Source organism: Carassius gibelio, chromosome B3 (assembly GCF_023724105.1).
Source record: "Carassius gibelio isolate Cgi1373 ecotype wild population from Czech Republic chromosome B3, carGib1.2-hapl.c, whole genome shotgun sequence".
In the NCBI taxonomy this organism is placed as follows: Eukaryota; Metazoa; Chordata; class Actinopteri; order Cypriniformes; family Cyprinidae; genus Carassius; species Carassius gibelio.
In genome coordinates, this window is record NC_068398.1 from 6,340,757 (window position 1) to 6,361,859 (window position 21,103).

Genomic DNA, 21,103 nt, shown 5'->3' on the forward strand with positions numbered 1-21,103 from the left:
TTTACTTTGCATGCTTTTCATATAACAGTCCTAAAAAGACGATAGAAAATTTACTCACGCTTGTTGTTCTGCAGCCAAACACGAGGCAGTAGCGTGAAAAATTCTGAATAATCATGCCAGTAAATGGTGAAATATGTCCCTAAATAATTGATCCTGCCGGAATAATTGCATGAAACTTATGTCTGTATCATCTCAGTGAGGTTTAAACATGCACAGTAAAGCAAATGTAATGTCTTTAGACATTTCGGTGTGGATGACAACTCTGCAAAAAGCCTTTGCTTCGTGGTTAAAAAGTGGCATCGTCATCGGACAGAGTTAAGTCATAACGCCGTTTAACAAATTTTGGCGTCTTCATAAGCGCATTCTATATATAACGTCTATTTAAATTGTTCAGATGAGCAAATCACGAGGTTTTCTTGCATGATTAGCATTTTAATTGTTTGGTCAGACGGTTCATATATTGATCTATATATTCACGTTCATAAATCGGGGATTAAACGTGGAATTTATCTTTTGTATGCTAAATATGTAAACAATATGTGCACAGTACCTATAACTGCGCTTTACATTTTGCAAGATTGACATGCTAAATGGCTAACTGACCCGGTTTACTCTCATCAATTTTGTTAAGATAAGATATGTACCAGTTCATTGCGTTTACGAACGACATGTATCCGTTTAATCAACTCGACATGTATACCGGTTTAATCCTTTCGTTCACGAATGAGAGCTCTCGATCTCTGAGACTCATATGAAACTCGCTCATTGTGGATGACAACTCTGAAAAATTCTTCATGAATGAGTGTAAACTGAGAACGATTCGTTCGCCTAGAAGATTCATTCAAAAAAAACGATTCTTTCACGAACGACATGCCACTACAACAACGCACGGTCTTCGCCGCTAGTGGAGGCAGCGTCGAACTGCGCCACGGCTGAAAAAGCGAGAGAGGTTTACTGCGCTGAGAACTGGAGCACGGCTGCGATCCAGCATTATAAGAGAGCCCGGTCCTGGCGAGAAAATCGTGTTGTCGAGTGAGGCGAGCTCAAGGATTTGCACGAGCTTTTGGCCACAACGTGTGGCTTGGCGAGAAGAGCAGCTGACGCGATGACGCTTGTTGGTGTTCGGCGGATAGATATCTTCGTCGGAAGGAAGATTGGGCCTGTGATAAGATGACGGACAGAGCGAACCGAATGCTGACAAACGGTCTATGCCGAAAAACTGTCCTGCCGAAAAACTGTCGTGGGACAGGAGGTAGGAAGACTGGATATATATACGCTTGCGTGCTATTTAAGATGATTAGCTAAACGAGATGAACCTGTGCCAAATTGGATGATTATCTGATCGTGCTTCTCCCGAACTTTGTTAATAAAACCACATTTATCATTATAAAAATAAAAACAATTCAGATTTTAAATGTGATGCAAATATTTTTTCTACAATAGCAACAGTTTTTACAACAGCAAGACCACTTTAGCCTGTAAACTCAGTAATATCTATCTGGAAATAAATGTAAAAATATCAATGTCAATAAAAATGCATAATATACCTGACATAAAAGTGCAGTGTGAAGGATATGAATAACAAATGTAGCCTGTCATTTGTTTACATTGCAAAGGTGTTTTTGTTGTTTAGTAGCAGAAATATGCAGTTATTAGCCATGTCCACTGTATTTTTTGTTGGTTTTCATGAGACCCCCCTTGAAAAGACCAGGAGCCCCCCATTGCCCCCCCAATCAAAATTGTCTGGAGCCGCCACTGAGTTTAAGAATACATTTTTCATAAAGTACATAAAATAAAATAGGCCTACAAGAAAACATTTTCATCCATCCCGCAAATCTTGTAAGTCAGTGTATTTATATTCGTTGAAGTGTTTACTCATGGTTCATTGTTAATTTAGAATTTGGCCTTTGGATTTAATGCATTAATCAATTGTTATCTTAGTGCCATTAGTGATATGCTTACAAGAAAGCTGCAAATTCCTGGTTGTTGTTTTACAAGTCAGTCCCTCCAGAAAAATGCGGATTATTTTTGTGATTGTTGCGGGCAAAAATCCTTGATTTTGCGGCAGGTTTTCTTAAAAAATGCGATGGAATATGCGGGATATTTTTGCAATCTTATGCGATGAAATTGCGGGAACTTGCAAAAACTGCGGTTTGATGAAAAAGAGAAAAAAAGGTGACCCCCCCCCCCAACACCCTGTTCTCACTAGGCTACTACCTTACTGTAATGAGTCATTTCTTATGACTTCCTATGATAAGCAAGCATACTAAATCACATAATATTTAAGTTCTCATTCTGTTTTATTTCAGACCTTAATTAACACATGGATCAAACTTACAAAACATTGAGTCAAACAAGTTCTCCAGCTTTACAAAAGGAATATTCAAAAACTTCTGTAAAAATGAATACAAATAAAATATACACACAAATATACAAATGCTGTTTTACAGGAATTGCAAAGTGCAATCTCTTACTGCAATGTAAACTATTTTACATACTAACTGTAAGGTTTTGGTACTATTTTGTAACAAAAAAATGTGAAAATGAAAACTAACTGTGTAGCCTCTAACGCTAGCCTATAATTCGTCATCCTCATCCTTCTCTCAAAATAATTTGCCCCCACTGTCATGTAACACACCGGGTAACTGCTTTGCGCGGTCTTTTGCGCTTATTTTTGTTGGCAGATGAGAATGATTTGCGTCCTTCACCCTGGTTTCACCTTGGGGTTCGCAGATGATGTTCACGTCATGCAATTAAGTCAATTCATAAGGTTCCCATTGGGAAATAAAGGCGATTTACTTGTGTGAAGTAATGCAACATTTTTCAACTTTCTGCTGAGATATATGTGACTTTTTTGCAACGAAAATTATTGTTATTATGAAATCATGCTACCTCCGCATATTTTGCTTCCTGAAATCGGCAATTTTTGCGGCAAAAGTGCGGCGTTTTTGAAAAAATGCGACCCCCGCATAAATATGTGGCCCTTGGCTGATTATGCATTAAATCACGCGATCGCATTTTTCTGGAGGGACTGACAAGTGCACTTCTAAATAACATTGTAAGTTCATTGATTAGTTATACTGCAGTGTCATTTTAATTTTACTCGTCATATTTCGTCAACGTTCAACTTTGTCCTTTACGCGATCGGCAACCGGCCGTTTTTTGCCTTATTGCAACTCTCTGTTCTGGACTTGCACAATGTAATTTATGTGATAATTTGAAGTCTGTCAACGCCAATGGCGCCCCTGTGTTTTCTAGAGGAGGCTGTGGAGCAGAAAGAGGAAGCCGCACAGCCCTCTGATCCGTCTGCTGCCAGCAACCCCTCCGGCCGGAGGAACCCACCTGGTGGCAAATCCAGTTTGATCCTGGGCTGAAACGGCATTCAATCAACTTTCTTTGCTCTTTCTGTCTTTTTTCCGTTATTTTTTCTTTCCTCCTTTTTTTAAAGGAAATCCCCTTCCTTCACTCTTCTCGTGAGCCATGGAAATTTGTTGTCCTACACCGTCTCTTAATTTTTTCTATTGCAAAAAAGAGAAGTGTTGACAGAAGCACTTTCACGAGTTCACACTTACATACAATTGAGAGGGTAAAGTTTAATGCGTATTTGGCATGCTGTCCGGAGGGAGGGCTCCGAGCTCGGAGTTCAGCCCGAACCCAGAGTTTAGGACTAGAAGTGTGGAGAAGGGGTTGTGGGGGGATGCTGCGAGACTGTCAAATGAATTGAGGTGAGACTGCTGTATACAAACCTCTTACCATTGATTGCTGAGTGCTCTCCACCTGTGTTAATTATCTGCACGTGCTTCTCCCGAACTTTGTTAATAAAACATCATTTCACGAGTTCACACTTACATACAATTGAGAAGGTAAAGTTTAATGCGTATTTGGCGTGCTGTGGGGAGGGAGGGCTCCGAGCTCGGACTTCGGCCCGAACCCAGAGTACTCCCCCAAAAAGCTAAAGAGCAGAGGACAGCCGCCGAACTAAAAGACCCCCTCAAATGAGTGCCGCGTTTGGCGGGCTGGCGTCTCTAGAAAGGGTCTGAATGTTTGGCCAGTGGGCCCGTGATGGCGGCTCACTGTACCTGGACTGACAGGCCCTGCCGGCTTGCAACAGGGATCGATCAGGCTATATTTTTTTTATTTTTTTTTGCCTTTCTCTTGCTTTTCTCCGCTGTGAGACCAATGCTCGCTGGACAGAAAGAGAAATCAGGAAAGGGAAAATGAGAGCTTGACCGGGAGATTTTCTCACACTGCGTCCGCTTTGAGACCTAATGCTCGCTGGACGGAAGAGAAAACATAAATGCTCTACCGGAAAGTTCTCGCTGCGTCCGCTGTGAGACCGAATGCTCGCTGGACAGAAAGAGAAATCAGGAAAGGGGAAAATGAGAGCTTGACCGGGAGATTTTCTCACACTGCGTCCGCTTTGAGACCTAATGCTCGCTGGACGGAAGAGAAAACATAAATGCTCTACCGGAAAGTTCTCGCTGCGTCCGCTGTGAGACCGAATGCTCGCTGGACAGAAAGAGAAACCAGGAAAGGGGAAAATGAGAGCTTGACCGGGAGATTTTCTCACACTGCGTCCGCTTTTGAGACCTAATGCTCGCTGGACGGAAGAGAAAATGTAAGTGCTCTACCGGGAAAGTTCTCTCTGTGCCCGCTGTGAATGCTCGCTGGACAGAAAGAGAAAACAGGAAAGAGGAAAGTGAGAGCTTGGCCTGGAGATTTTCTCACACTGCGTCTGCTGTGAGGCCCAATGCTCACTGGACGAAAGAGAAAACGTGAGAGGGGTGTTTTTTTTTTTCCTCATTCAATAAGGGTTTGGTGAGCTTTTTTAATGTGGAATCGGTTGGTCCTGATATAGCTATGGAAAGCATCTGAGGAACATCTCCCAAGGGCTTATATCTGCTGTTGGGAGAGGCCTTTTTGGGCTGCTGAAGTTGCTGCCCAAATACGGAATGAGTGACTTGAAAAAATCTTTACTGGAATGCCTGACTGTTGGATAACGGCTTTGAGGTGTTTCTGGAACCAAAAACGTGTCACGGGTTTTTTGGATTCATCTATGAATAGGGGTTTCAGAGGAGATTTGGCCTGAGAGCTTCTCCATTGCGAATATGCCAGAACTGACTGGTATGGTTGGATTGGCGATGAGAGATTAAAATGTATATGAAATGGCCTTTTTTGGTTTGGTCGGTTTTACTTTGTTTAATCAAATATGAAATTGATTCACCATCTATTACTGATAAGTCTGAGATGGTGGGTTGGATTTTTGGGTCGAAGTTGGAAGTGATGGCGAGTTCCGAACATCTGAGAAAACAAAAAAAAGGCTAGGATAAACATAGCATCGAGTGTGCGAGCGGTACTGATGGGCTGGTAGCCTGTGCGGAGGGCGCGAATGCATTTGTTGAGAATGTCTAACGTTATGGGTTTTCTCGCGTCGGGACGGGTGGGCTGTGATCTTTGAATCCCTTTGATCAGGAGGGAGGTTTGTGAGTTGTTTATCTCGGGGGAAGGATGCCCTACATCAATTTATGGAAAAACTGGATGCCGCTCAAGTAACCTTTGATGGACCCGACTTGGAGGCCCTTAATGCTATTAAGGTAGGAAATAAAAGAGGTGACTGAAAGAAGAGAGAAATCAGGGAAAGACATGTTATAAGAGACATGGAATGTTTTGAAACATCTCCAAGCCATCACGTAGGATTAGAGGGTTCTGGAAGGAACTGCTTTGAGGATAGTGTCGAGTGATGTGTCAAGCAGGGTTTTTAACGGGTGGGTTACGGGAATATTAGTTCTAAATAGCGAGGTACTGGAGTTGGGAATTGATCCGCCTCTGGAGCCAGCGTCCTGAATTTCTGAAACAGAAAACGAGACAGGGAGTCAGCGATTTGGTTTTCTGACCCAGGGATGTGTTTAGCAATTATGATAAATTGGTCGCAAGCTGAAATCCAGGTGAGACGCCTTAACAGTGGCATCAGAGCCGGTGAATGGGAACGGCCTTTGTTAATGCAATGCACTGTTGCGTCTTTGTCACAATGCACTGAAATGCTACTAGCAGCCCATTCTTTCCCCCTTTTTAAATCCGCACCTGATAGGATCTGTGCGCGGATACTTTGGGATACTGGTGGTGGTTCCATGATGACTGCGTTGGACGGAACAGGCATCGGAGTTGCTGTGAAGAGAGAATAGGGTGATTTAGTTTGTATGAGAGAGCTAGGAAGGGTATTATCAGGGGATACGAATGTCGGTGGCGGCCTCATGCTTAGATGACCCGCTGTGGTTTGAAAAGGAAAGTTAGTTGTAGGGTATGACAAAAAGGGGGATTATAAATTGAAGTGTGGGCTTGAACTGCAAGTGGAGGCGGGCCTGCGCTTGTTTGAGCTACTGGAGCCGCAGGCCACTGGAAGTGGGCGGGGTTATAACCTTGTGGGTAGAATTGTTGGTATCCTTGGGTCTGTGCTGCTAGCAGCGATGGTCTCACGCTAGTGTCTCCAACAGGGGCTGTAGGCCACTGAAAAGAAAAAGGGTTATGTACAGCAGGAGTATGAAACTGAGTGGCTGTGGGGAAGTTGCTGGGCCCGGCTGCATGCGGCACTGCGGCAGCAGAAACCGTGGTGGCGGGCTGGGCCTCATCGAGAGGTGGGTGTGAACCTGCCATGGCGGAATCTGGGGCGCGGCCTAGGCTCGCTGAAGACCTGTTCCTGCGGCTCGATGGGCGAAGCGAGCCGGATCCTGTGCGGGAACACGACGGTGGTAGCTGGACAGGCGAATTTTGGGCCCTGCTGGCTTTGCTCTGCCTGTGGGTCGTTTTTGGAGTTGACTGTAGGGAAACGTACAGATCATACAGCTCCGCTTTGTTAATTTTTTGCGAAGCCTGTATGTCTGAGTTGCCCAGCGCTTCCCTCAATCCAGCTACGGTCCATTTCCCAATAGGTGGGATCGTCGGGACGGGCGAGGGGTGGGAGGAGGCCGGGGAAGAAGGTGGAAGCCTTGCCGGGGGACATAATTTATGGAAGAGGTCCGTTTCAGCCGCTCCTGCAGGAATAATGTCATGAGAGATTCAGATCGACTTTTAATCTGCCCTGGAGTAAATCATTAAAGGAATAAGGACAAAAAAAAAAAAAAAAAAAGATTTGTTGCGCAAAATTGCAAAAAGATATGATTTTCACTGTGTTTGTGTTTGATCGAAGGGCAATTTGCCAAATCAAATTTTAGTCCATAACCATTCGTGTAACCAATTTTGTACTTTTTCATCAGTTGTTACTTGGAAAAGAAAGTACAGAAAGTCTTGGCATGCTTTAAAAACAAACCTAAGATTGAGAGCTGTTTCCACATTAGACAATGCTGAAAGATCTACTAAAGTTCACACTAACTCTCAAATGCAACTGGCTTTTCCACACAATTTGACACAATGCATGCAGGAATGTATTTCAGTTCATGCACATTTTCTCAATGAAAAAGTGACATGACATACAGCCAAGTATGGTGACCCATACTCAGAATTTGCGCTCTGCATTTAACCCATCCACAGTGCGCACACACACACACACACACACACACACACACACACACACACACACACACACAGAGCAGTATACAGCCATTTATGCTGCGGCGCTGGTGAGCAGTTGGGGGTTCAGATCCTTGCTCAAGGGCTCCTCGGTCATGGTATTGCCAGCCCAAGACTCAAACCCACAACCTTAGGATTAGGAGTCAAACTCTCTAAACACTAGGCCACAACTTCCCATCATGCTATAGCAGGAGAGAAAGTGATGGTGAACCATTAACAAACACAACATCATGACAAAAACCCTCCATTATTCTAACTTGTGAAGACAACAACCAATAACATTAAAGCCAGTAACAAAAAAAAAAAATATATATATAATATAAATAGTACTGAAATTAGTGTATGGGAGAAAGAGAAATAAGCTAATATGAAAGTGAATAAGAAACTGCTGTATACATTGATAACTTGCCATCCACTTTATTTTTCAACGAGGAAAAAAGCCTATGGGTGAGACTTCCAGTTCATTACCCGCTGAAAGGAAATAGGAAAATAGGAAATGGTAACTGTTCGCACTACAAACCAGTGTGTCCATTATTAAGATAATAGATTAAAATAATATGGTAAAACACACCAATTTGCTAAATCAAACTGCAAAAAGAGCAGTTTTATACAGCTAAAAATAGCTGGAAGCAGATGAGACCAGGGGGCTGTAGAAACACATGAACACTTGTTTTTCAATAGTTTTATTCACTTACAAATGCTGCAGTACAATGGATGGTCCAGATAAATGGATTTCTGATAGTTGATGAATGACCATCTCATTCCAATGAGGCCGAAACATCAGCAAGGAGGCGGTGTGTGATGATTTGAGTTGGAGTATTGGGAAATGAGAAGAAAGGCAATTTTAGGGTGTCATAATGACTTCTGAAAGATATGTGGAGTTCATAACTGACCATTGTCTGCTGTGGTATAAAATGTACAGTAGTACTCTCAGAAATAATAGGATTTTCATGCAGGATAACACACTATCCCATGCTACAGAAATACAATCGTTTCAAACAGTTTGTAAATGTGTTTCTACAGCCACTGTGCAGGTTTTTCTTTGTGATCTTTGGTTAGCAGTGACTGAAACACATCTTTAACACAACTGTCAGTCTGCATGGAGAGGATCTGGAGACTCCAGTAGCTTCACACAGAAACTTTGCTTAATTAATCTTCATCTTACCAAGATCTTCTGTCACTCACAAATCTTTTGACAGTTCAATAATCTATTTGCTTTTCGTGAAATACTGTTTGTTTTGATGCCTTTTGCCAGACATTGCATTGTTTCATACTTTTCATCTTCAGAAAGATCTTTCTTCCTCACCATATTTCATGAGAACTGTGACTTGCTTAATAATGTGGAACAATCTCTTTATGTAGGTTTCCATTTACCCTTGCAAACTATTGAACAAACATGTCTGAGATTGATAACAGTAATCTAAAAAAAAAAAACATTATATGTCAATAAATATAAAATTCTATAAATCTGACATAAGAATTTAGGGTGAACTATCCCTTTAAGCCTGCATGTTTAGCAGTTTGTTATTAAATTAAGGCTATTATGTGTTTCAATGTGTGTTTTTAGTGATTGATAGACACCAGTTAACAATTTTCTTAAAATCAGTATAAAATATATTAACTAGTTCCACTGCGATTTTTTAATTTTCAAATAGTACGATTCAGCATCAATAAAAACATACAAAAATGTATGGTTTGTGCCTGTAAACATTATGTACAAATACCTACATATTAACAATGAGAACAGGCAGGAATGTTGTAATAAATATGAAGGTTTAACTTAAGTTTATATGTGCTCACTGATATGGCAGGGTGATTAGTTAACAAAAAGCTTTTGTCATTGTGTTAAAGTTTATTGGTAATTGTTATAACAAACTATGCAGTTGGGTGAATTTAAATTTGAAAGTTCACTAATCATGTTGATTGCTTGAATAAGTGGATACATTATTAAACCAAAGTTATGACAACAAAACAACAAGTTAACAAATAATATTTAATTCTAAGAACCAAATATTAGTTGAAACAACAAAATCAACTTAAAATCTTAGTTTCAATTAATAAATTTTTTTTAAGGCAACCAGGAAACAACTTCTTTTTTTCTTTTACTTTTTACCAACACACACACACACACACACACACACACACACACACATTGTTATGCATTTTTAGAATACAGAAATATAACACAATAATTAAACAAATCAGCATGTACTAGTAATAAAATTATGTTCTTTAACAATATTATGATTTCAGGTCACACAAGCTTATTTTTACAGACTGTATATTATCTGTTATGGTTGCATATCTATATTACTTTCATTTATCATTTTCCTCTAATTTCGCTTGGTCATTAAATCCACCAAGTGTAATGCACCAATCAAATGCTGTTTCATATGTATTGTCTTGACTTGCTTCACGTTTCATCAGGGCCAGAAGCTGAAATCAAGAAAAAAATATATTTTTGTTTAATTTCTAGAAGGTTTCTTGAATTAAAATGTGCATCTGTATAAAGTTTAAAATTTAAATAAACCTAATCAAAAATCTAAATGTTGCTAAATAAATATTGCTTTTAAATATTTAATTGTAAATATGTCATAAAAAGGTGTACTCACATGAAGCAAGTGAATAATCACTCTGTGTTGTCTCAGATCCTCGTCCTGAATAAGAATGACATAGCGTAATGATAAGAGTAACAATACAGAAATATCGGTAACACTTTAGATTATAACCAGCCTAACTTTTTTGTAATTATAGTTGTTCATATAGTTGTGGTAATTATAATTACCAGTTGGGAACCATCAGGGTTTAACTTACTGTAAAAACAATATTTACAATTTGTAAATAAATGTTTTTAAATTATAGTACTTTATATATATAATTTTGTTTCAGCTATTCATAATTTGACAAACATCATATAAATAAATAAAATAAATACAATTTCTCAAAAAAAAAAAAAAAAAAAACTCTCCAAATCTGTCTGTTCAGTGAATAGGCTAATGAACACCGCCCATAAAGTACAGTATATGAATGTTTCCGCCTAGCATTTGCAGCTCTGTGATTGGTGGCCCATCTATGAGGGCCAAGCAATAGTAAATCAATGGGGGAGTAATTTTGAATGACAGAAAAATTGACCAATCATATCTTTTCTCTAAATAGGGCGGGGCCTTGTTATCACTATAAGACAACTTCAACCCACTGTGGGATCTGTATTGGAAAAAAGATATTTGCTAATAAACTAGCTGTTATTCATGTCATAATGGAAGCCACAAATAACGGAAGTGAGGACATTTACTAGGCCGCTGTGCCAATTATATTTTCTATAAGCACTGCTTGTTTGTCTTGAAGTGTCTGTTGTAATTTGCTGCTAGCGCTGCCATGTACACATTACATTTGCTGGTTTTGTGTGGTAGGAAGGATTGAGTGTCTGTTTATTTTGTGTGGTGATGCATTTCTAATGAGGATTTGCAGTTGACTTAAATTTAGCGTTTTTATTTTGGTAATATCAGTCACTCTCGCCGTACGGTACGAGAAGCACAGTGCCCTGGTGCAATACGTTGGCTATCAGACACAATCAGTTCAGAACAGCAGTCCAAAACAGTTAATCTAATAATTTAAACAGTCAAAACTTAACTTCAAGAATGTGCAAGGTGTGTCAATGAGTTTAAAGTTCGGGGATAGAAAAAACATCAAACGGGATGAGAAACTGTGAACAAACACGTATTTCCATGTGAGCCTGGTACGGCGCGGCACGATTACAAACCGTTCTCGGACCAGAATTCTTGGCACGGTTAAGCTGCTTTACTATTCCCTGCGTGCCGATCCGAACCAGTCAGCACGGACACGGTTTCATTTCCACTGTGGAGCTGATAACGGAGCTCTTTGGAATTCAATAGAAATCCGTCAGATGTTGCCTTGGTAACACAAGTGCAATATAAACAGCAATATGGATGATGATCAGATATTTCTGTTTTTGGGACTCCTTTTTATCTGATATTTACTTTGTTCAATAACAGAAATAAGGACAACTCTTGATGGGAAAATTTAAACAGTAGGTGATGACGGGTATAATATCAAGGATGCACTGTTTTCTTTCAAATCACTAAATACACATAAAAACACATCCTTGTGGCACGGCTGACACAGAAGAGTGTAAGCTGCCTGCATTCAGCTCATATTCTCCAAAATGGCTCTACGGTGATGCGGACAGACATAGAGGAGACAAATTGTAGAATAAAGCCATGGTTTTTGTTTTCTTTGCATACAAAATGTATTTTCGTCGCTTCATAACATTACGGTTGAACCACTGATGGCAGATGGACAATATAGTACTATTCGGACGGGACTAGTTTTCTAAACTACGTTTGAGTTTCGTTTCTTACCACCTGACGTCTGTGATTTTCATATACCAATTCGGACGGGACTAGTATCTCCGTGTTTATCACAGAGGTGGGAGGGTCTGATTTGTGCATCTGGGCGTCACAGAGATCATGCGCTCTGCATGCGTGCATTGCATTCATTCAGAATGATTGCCTTAGTATTATTACACAATAAATACTAAATGGCTAGTATAGCAAAACCATGTTAATGTGTGGTTCCTTTAGATTAACTTGTTTTCCTTTTTTTTTTTTTTTTTTTATTAAATGTAATTAAAACATTATGTCACTGAGTACATAAATGAGCGTGAGTAATCTTACCTGATGCTGATATTACAATAGCCGGTATTAACAGTTTACGCGATCTTGCTCTTGATTTTATTATTTGTATTATTTTTTTGTTATTATTTATTTGCCGCTAAGCAAATATATCAAACATCCGCGCGGTAAGAGCATCTACGGTAATTCACGTTGGCCAAAACACACAAGGAAACGCGTTGTGAAATAAAATATCACGCGCAATCACAGACATTCGCATTCGGACGGGATTAGTTTTCTCAGAGGATCACTGAGTTTGCTGAAAAACAGTAGGTAATTTGCTCTGGAATTATCACAGAGGTTGTGTGAGAAAAACACAGACGTGGCAGATTCGGACGGGATTAAAATCACCAAGTACGTCTGTGAAACGCAGATTTCTCTAACGACCTCCTGTAAAACTAGTCCCGTCCGAATAGGGCTTATGATGATATCTTTCATACTTTTCTGGACCTTGACACTGTTATTTACTTGGCAAAACTGAACTGGTCAAAATGGTGTTTGAGGACGTGGATCAAAACGGTTAAATCAATCACGGTATAATCCTGTCAGTTCACTATGATACAAAGTTTAATTTGGACTTTCAGTGTTTATTACTGTGTGTTTATTGGCGTGATGGTTTGGCCATAATAGTTTAACTTCGTCAGTCGGTGAAAAACATGAACAATTCAAACTAAATCTTGAATTTGTTCTTAAATAAGCTTTTTAAAAGATTTTGGTTTAACTGTGAAATCTGTGTAAGTATGGAGCTCCTTTGTTTTTTTTTCTGAAGTGGTGTAATACATTTTTATCTTTTATTATCTTATCTTTTATTAACTGTTGCCTGTGTTGTGTTGTCATATAGTGTGTCATTTATATTTAAAAACCCATTTTGGGTTCTTTTAACCTTGCAGTATTCCTATAGTAAATTTCAAACAATATTGTAATTAAATAAAATAATCAGCATGTTTACTGATATATTACCTGATATATAATGTATGTATGACATACTGTATAAACAATTATTCCACAGCATTTGTTGTAGCCAATTACCCTGTAACTACATGGAACAAGGAGGTAACAACAAGCGCCGCTTTAATTTACAGCCAGCAAATGTTGTAACTACATGGGACAAGGGAGGAACAAGTTGGACTTAAACACAGAACAAGTGTATATTTGCACAGCAATTACAGAGAAAACTATTGCACTAGTTTTAATGTAATTATTTTATCACCAAATTAAACCCTCTCCTTTTTTTTTTTTTGCTATAAAAACATCACAGTATACATCCACTGAAATACAAATGTTGTATCATGTATTTTTTTCTGCGAACAGCTGAAAAGTAGTAAGCTTGTTTTAAACTGCACTGAACCTTGATGGTAATCATGCAAAGTTATTTGGTGATAGAGGTGTTGGGAAGTTGCTGGTGTGACTCCGATGAGATCGACGAATATGCTTTCATAAGGTAAGTAGGATCATAGCAGAAACTCATTAACTCATCTCACTAGCTGTCCAGTTTTGTTGTTCAGTAATGAGAAACAGAATGGTTAAAAAATAAAAAAAATAAAATAAATGATAAAATTATAAAATATAAAACAAAATAAAAAATTATAAAATAATATAATAAAATACCCCTATAAAATTATAAAGAGTATATTGTCTTTCTAAATCAATCCCAAACGTAAGTTTAGGCCATACATACCATGTAATATTAGATAAGGTGCCCCTTAAGTTTTAAAATACTTACAGTATAAATGATTTGTAATTTTACAGGTTGTTACCCCTTTATTCCCCAAATGTAACATTGGTCCCCATACCTAAATGTACGTTCTTTATAGGTACACTATAATTACAGAAATTATTTGCGAGTTGTAATCTAAAGCGTTAACGAAATATCAAACTACATATGGTGAACTTGCATATGGTGAAGGTTTATTTCCAAAGGAACAGATGTTTGGATTCTTTTCTTCTTTGAAATTTAGATGCAAAAAAAAACAAAAAAAAAAACATACCTGCAGATTGTCTCTTCTTCCATATGATGAGTGCAGTTATGATGAGAACAGCCACGAACACCACCATCAGCACAATGATCACGACAGACAGACTGAAGGATCCTGGGTCAGATTCATCCACATCTGAAACGTTTTGAGATGAGTGACATTATAAACTATTGAATCAAACAGGTAAATCTGTTTTCATGCTTTTTATTTTTTACTAAATTTAACATTTGTTGTCCCTGCACTCAAAATATTTGTACCAGATGAAATGTCCAGTTTGTTGTCCAGATTGAGGCGTTGCATTGTGCAGTTGTATTTATGTTCTTGAAGTAGCTTTTCTTTACTGATCACCAAACTCTTCCTCATCTGGTAAGTTCCATCTCCGTTGGGCAGAATCTCTCCTCCTGTGATCTGATCATCATCCACAGGCTGACCGTCCATGAACAGGGTCAGGTTAATGTGACGGGGGTAAAAACCAGTGGCCAGACAGCTGATCTGAAGCCCTTGAGAGTCTGGGAGCATCTTCTTCATGAGTCTGACTCTGGGTTTCACTACAAAGAAGATTGAGAAGTGTTACTGCTGGTAAACTGTTGTGTTCATTGCATCAGTCATTCAGTTATGATAATCATGATTCATAAAGCATTCAAAAGCATTTGATGCTTTCTGTCAGCACAGCTGTCTGTTCCATATTTGTTGAAAATGTTTTTGTTTTTTTGAATTATGAATAGGTTAATCAGGTTGACTCACTCACCTTTTCTCATCACATTGTTCTTTTCCATGTTCAGAAACCTCCGCAAGGTTTTAATGCAAATAGGATGATAAACATTTTGATGCATGAACTTTACACTAAGCTGTGTTGCTTGGTCCCATGTTTTCCATAGCAGTTTATTCTGGATTGCCTTTTTTTCAATGTCAAAGGTGAACTCCCCAACGTTTTGTCCACCAAAACCATCCCAGATATGAATTGGACCTGGTTTATCATTGTTCAACAATTCACATCCAGCAAGTCTCTGAGTAACATGTACACCTGTAGAAGAATGGATGAATGAAACATGTATCTGTTACCACTTCGCTGTCAAAAGCTTTGTATGCTTCGTGCATAAACAAATAAGAGTTACATTTGTTATGAAATGTTTATTATGTGGCTTTATCAGTATGTTGCTTGGACTAACCTGAGTGATTGAAGTGATCATTATAATGGGATTCCAAATTTTTCATGTTGTTATATTGAAAACGAAATACAGTTTCAGCATCGCTTTGCTCTTCATCATAGTATTTTGATTCATTGTGAGAGCGATAGACAAGTTTCCATGTGTTTGAGTCATAATATGCTATTTGCACATCATCCAACATCAGCACAGCACTGAACTCAGGAAATGGTGTTTGTCCAGATATATATGTTGACAAAATTATTAGTGAGTGAGAATCTGTGGATACACAAGGACAAACAAATAATGTTAGTGTGGCCTGAATTTATACCACTACATATACAACTATACATCCCTAATCACACCTAAAGAAACAGAGTTGTCCTATAGAAATACAATAAATTAACTATTTTTGTTGTTGTTGCTTTTCATTTTGCTTTATCAGACGTTTGAATAACTGACATTTGATTCACTGATTAATTTCCTCTTATCACACTGCTGTCATGTTGACAGACTTTTGGTTGCATTTCTTCTGATCTCTTGTGGTCAGTTACTTGAAGTTGTCTGAACCAAACAAAACAAACTGATTTAATTAATATAATGGTTTCCATAGTATCCCTTTGATTTACAGCTGTCTCTCATTCATTAGCCTCATTATACTGTATATACTCCCAGGTCTGTTGAGTTCTGTGGATGATATCACCAGTCCCACTCCTGATCCAGAGCTCAGCCAGCCATCAGCCTGCTGCAGGGAGTGAACGCCAGAGTCCACTGCAGATGGAGAGCATAATCCCACTGTGACACACAAGCCAGTGGTAAAAGAAACAACTGTGACTAGCATCACCCCGGGGCCAGAGACTGACATTACGTCTGACCAGGTGTGTGAGCCAGCAAAGATGAGTGGAGATCAAGGGAATGGATTGAAACCCTGTCCAAACTCCCAACAATAAGGGTGAGCTGCTGCTACATCATGTGGTGCGGATCTCCTCAGACTTCCAGTCCCCAGCTCCCTCTTGGTATGAGGATCCCCCATCTCCGCCTCCAGACTCAGACTCCAGAGCACTGGCCTCCTTCCCTCTGGATCCACCAATTGTCCTTGGTAGCTCCTGGTCCCCTTTGGTCTTCTGGTTCCCCATCTCCTTGTCGCCGTGACTCATCTTTGTGTCCTCGTGTATCGTATAGCACTGTACATGACAACTGCATTTCCAATGCACATTTATGCATATGTGTACAACACATCCTGACACAACCTGAGATGCAGAGACATTCTGCTCTTGCTCCCACAAGTAACTTAACTTCACAAGTAACTTAAAGAGCCAGTAAGATGAAAATTCTAAGCTTCCTATCACTGTTTATAAGTCCTGTATAATAGGTTTAAATCCATCCAAGGTTAAAAAACATTGTCATTTTGTCAAAATATCATTTTAAAATTACCTCAATTCTCAGAGATCCACAAACGGTTCGCGCAAAGCTGTTCAAAAGACTCAGTTTCCTTAAACCCCACCTTTCTGTAGCATACTGTGTTCTGATTGGTCAACTAACATAGTCAGTTTTGATTGGTTGTTCCGTATTCAAGCCGCGTGCTTCAGTTTGATTCTGAATAGCGCGTTCAGCGCGGGGGCGTGATCACATTAGATATAATGAAGGGAGACGTGAAAAACGGACATTGCGTTGTTTTCATATGGATTACTTTATCACAGAATATCTGGCACTTGTTTAGTTTTAAAGTAGACATGTCAAGCTTTCTATAGATATCTCTCTCATGTCTCTTCGTTGAGTATTAACGGAGTTACACTTCATTTTAATGACGTGTTTGTACATGACGATCAGCGCAGACAGCACACATACGGATAAGACGCTCTGAGAAAACAAACACATAACTTCATAATCATACTTCGCGTTGTGGTTCGGAGATGCTCGTTGTTCTAAATAAAGTTGGCAATGAACCCTCTTTTATGGCCAAACGGTTTGAAAATCCCGCCTTGTACTCACCGAGATTAGAAAAGCAGTCATCAGTGAAATGTTGTGAACACAACAAGGATTTGTTGTACTGCTCTGGTATTGTGGTAAAAATGAAGTCAGAGTTCAGTTTCTCTCAAGACAGTAGGCGGAGATTATTATGCAAAGTGTTCCTAGTGACGTACATAGAGATGGGCAAAAGATTTGAAATCTATAACGACTCGTTTCAGCGATTCAGAGTCGACTCCTTACTTTAGAAGCCAATAACTTTATAAATCGTGTACTTTTTGGTTTAATTACTTTGCACATTGTTTACACAGACAGCTACATCATACACTGTAATGCAGGTCATTTTTGATTTCCCATCTGTGTGGCTCTTTAACATAACTTCTCTGCTCAATATCTCTGCTTGTGAATATCACACTGTTTTCACTGAATGTGCTATTTAAAACATGCAATTAAACCATCTGTAGCCAAACAATTGCGAGCATCAATCATCAGGGTTCAAGAAGTTTGGAAAGGAGGAGGAAACAGCCAAAGCTAGCAAATTCATGAGACCAGATCAGTTGGGACAAAGAAGCTTTATTACCATCTACTTTACTTCAGAGTTTTTCTAAATTTTATGCTAAAAGCATTATCAATAAAGTTTAATTGCCCCTTGATTGACGCAACAATGTATGCATTTATCAGACACACACCGGGATAAAACTTTTCAGAACTTAAGTTAATCTAGAAGATACAAGCCAATAAATGTTTAGGCCATGGCCCAAACAAGAAAGAGGAGAATGGGACTCAAGCCAGGACTTTAAGTCATGTCACCAAGTGCTTCTATACAATGACATGTACTGCCCACAAGGCTATGACTCTAGCAGCTTTATTACCTAAATGGCATCCGTATGTTCATGTTAGGTGAACATTCTGTTTTTGTTAGGTCTGTAAGTTTGAGTTTTCTGAAAAAACATATTTTTTTAATCTCCTTGTGCACTGTACAATTTACACAACATTTTGCCAGTGTCATCTAGAGACACTCATGACAAAAAGTTATCAAAAGATTTTCAAATCATTTAAAATACATAATCCAATATATATCTTAGTTCTTCTCATCACTTTTTGTCTGGAGGGTCTGACGATACATGTTAAATGTTGGATAATTATGCTACCTACTCTTCCGTCCTCTGCTGGAACGCCACTCTGTCATGCACGCATGTACCACACTTAGCGGAAGCTAGAGATTACTTGAATATGGATATTTTTCTTACACAAATACATTGATTCACTTCAGAAGGATTTTATTAAAAACCCAAAGCCATGTGGAACACTTTTTTTATGATGATGCAAATTGATGCACTTTATTGGACTTCTATTGGACTATTTAATATCAACTCCCATTAATTGCCATTATAAAGTTTGGAAGAGCCTATATATATATATATATATTTTAATATAAATCTCATTGTATTCATCTGAAAGAAGAAGGTCATATACACCTAGAATGGCTTGAGGGTGAATAAATCATGGGGTAATTGTAATTTTTGGCTGAACTATCCCTAAGGGCAGTGCTTCCCAAAACTATCCTGGAGGCCCCCATTCCCTGCACCTTTTGTATGTCTCCCTTATCTAACACACCTGATTCCACTCATCAGCTTGTTAGTAGGGACATCAAGAACTAAATTGGGTGTGTCTGATTAGGAAGATATACAAAATGTGCAGGGCACGGGGTCCTCCAGGACAGGTTTGGGAAGCACTGCCCTAGGGCAATAAAATCAGTAGTTTCACACTTGAGGGAATAAGATGAAAACAGAATTTTGATTCTAGTCTGTACACTTATGGAGAACATTAAAGTTGCTTATTATAGCACCACCTAGGCCCAAAGGGGTGTGTGTTTTCACCTGAGTAGCGGTGAGAATTTGGGACCACCATGCCAAATTTGGTGTCTCTAGGACTTACTGCGTTGGCACTTAATTTTCACGCCAAGAGTTCAAAAGATAGCATTCATTCTATTTTTATTTGTATTTAGTTAAACAATAATAAAAAAAAATAAACCGTGATAGATTCAAACAACAAACAAATTAATTATATCAAACAAATTATAACGCACATGTTTCTTAGGGGGTGAATTCAAATGAAATACTGTACAGCCATACTTGTCATACTACTTCTGAATATGATGTTTACTTCATTATATATTGTTTTATGGTGTCTCCTTTATCTAAACACCTTTTACCTGTTTATTTATTATTCTCAGGTAGGTAAGGAAAGTCGACCCTGGACAAAACTATAAGCATTTCAAAAAAACTTACAACTTGCTCAGCAGACTTCCCTGTGGTCAGTTCTTACTTACGGCTCTTAAATTACTACTCTTGCAGACCATAACTTGTCAATAATAAAATACAAGTTTTATTAAAGTTAACAAAAGTTATATCAAAGTACAATAGTAAAGTTACAAAATCAAGGTATAATCAGCTGGTATCAAGCGTCGAGGGATACTGTGCTTGTTCAGTATCCGTCCGTGGAGTTCAGTATCCGTCCGTGGAGTCTCTCTCTCAGTCTTTTATACACAGACGTCGAACGCTGGCTCTTCTGATGTCATCACCTGGAGTGCTGCCAACTCCTCTGCCGAGGCCTTCAGTTTTTTACCTCGCATTGCTTTAGCCCTTTTCCTCTTCTTCTTCCTCTTAACCGTCTGTGAAATACACCTTAACTACTATATTTTCCATTTATCATAAAAACTATTTCTAATACATAAGTGTTTCTACTTAGTCACTAAATCAATTTCATGCAAGTAAGCAGTTTTCTTAATGTTAGTGAAGTTACACGATACATTTTCCATATAGCATTAATCACAGGCTTACATATTTGTACTTAAGCAAAAGCATTATTACTACTTAGGTTACAGTATATCTGTTTATAGCAAATAATAATTAAAATAAAATAATGCAAATAAAAATTAAGCATTAATCAAGACAGTACAATTGCAAAATCATCATCTCCATTAACAATATGAAAAGCATGGGAAAAATATGGTTCAAACCATATACATGTGCTGGTCATATAATTAGAATATCATCAAAAAGTTGCCAATAAAATCATGTAAATACACCCAAATACAATATGATGTTGTAATAATTTAACAATGAAACTGCTTTAAAGAATAATTTTAACAGTAAACTATAAAATACTGATATAAATGCATTATCATGAGCTCTATCTTAATACATTTACAAATGAATAAAAACCAAGTCAATTATGTTGTTACAAATACAAATAAGTATTTATTAAAACTGGCAGAAAGACATTGCAAGGCTTTTACTGGTAAAATAAAATTTTCAGTCTTTCAACAGTTAAATTTTATCATCAAAATAGCATAGCATCACAAATAACTGTTTTAAAAAAAGCCATATTCAGAGTTTTCTATCAAAAGGTCAATCAACAGAATTTGTATAATTTTGGTAAAACAAATATGTTTTAAAGAAAAGGATTAAAAGAAAATGCTGGAATCAACATTAAATCTGTTGTTTGAGCTTATGTTCTATTAAATTAAGAATATTCCTGCAAAAGACAATTTAATAAATACATACTGAAAGTCCATCAACTTTATGAGATGAGCACACACATGAGGGTTGTCCCTCTTCTGAGACTTTTCCACTTGTTTTGCCTTTATGTGTCCGTCTTGTATCCAGGGAGTGTTGTGATTCCAAGAAAACATCTGCACGTAAAAACAAGCAAAAGCATCAGGATAAAGTTATGTATCAAATGAAACTAGCTCAAT

At 38.3% G+C, this 21,103-nt stretch overlaps 3 protein-coding genes across 5 annotated transcripts in view; 1 reads left to right on the forward strand and 2 right to left on the reverse strand.

Moving 5' to 3' along the window:
• LOC127952618 (jupiter microtubule associated homolog 1-like) overlaps nt 1-3,380 on the forward strand; it is a 94,623-nt gene extending 91,243 nt beyond the window's left edge. Inside the window, exon 5 of the mRNA XM_052551274.1 lies at nt 3,259-3,380. Within this exon, the coding sequence (XP_052407234.1) occupies nt 3,259-3,374 (116 nt within the window). The 3' untranslated portion in view covers nt 3,375-3,380. The remainder of the gene's footprint in view (nt 1-3,258) is intronic.
• LOC127952586 (major histocompatibility complex class I-related gene protein) overlaps nt 1-21,103 on the reverse strand; it is a 76,966-nt gene that overhangs the window by 25,080 nt on the left and 30,783 nt on the right. Inside the window, exons 6-7 of one of the 3 annotated variants that reach the window (XM_052551225.1) lie at nt 10,176-10,220; nt 9,543-9,999 (exon numbers count right to left, since the gene is read on the reverse strand). The exons of 1 other annotated variant lie outside the window; for it this stretch is intronic. In XM_052551225.1, the coding sequence (XP_052407185.1) occupies nt 9,977-9,999; nt 10,176-10,220 (68 nt within the window). In that variant the 3' untranslated portion in view covers nt 9,543-9,976. Of the gene's footprint in view, nt 1-9,185; nt 9,288-9,542; nt 10,000-10,175; nt 10,221-21,103 lie in introns of those variants that run through there. One more of the 3 variants, XR_008152980.1, reaches the window with a different exon arrangement.
• LOC127952589 (major histocompatibility complex class I-related gene protein-like) overlaps nt 1-21,103 on the reverse strand; it is a 57,237-nt gene that overhangs the window by 24,564 nt on the left and 11,570 nt on the right. The window lies entirely within an intron of this gene.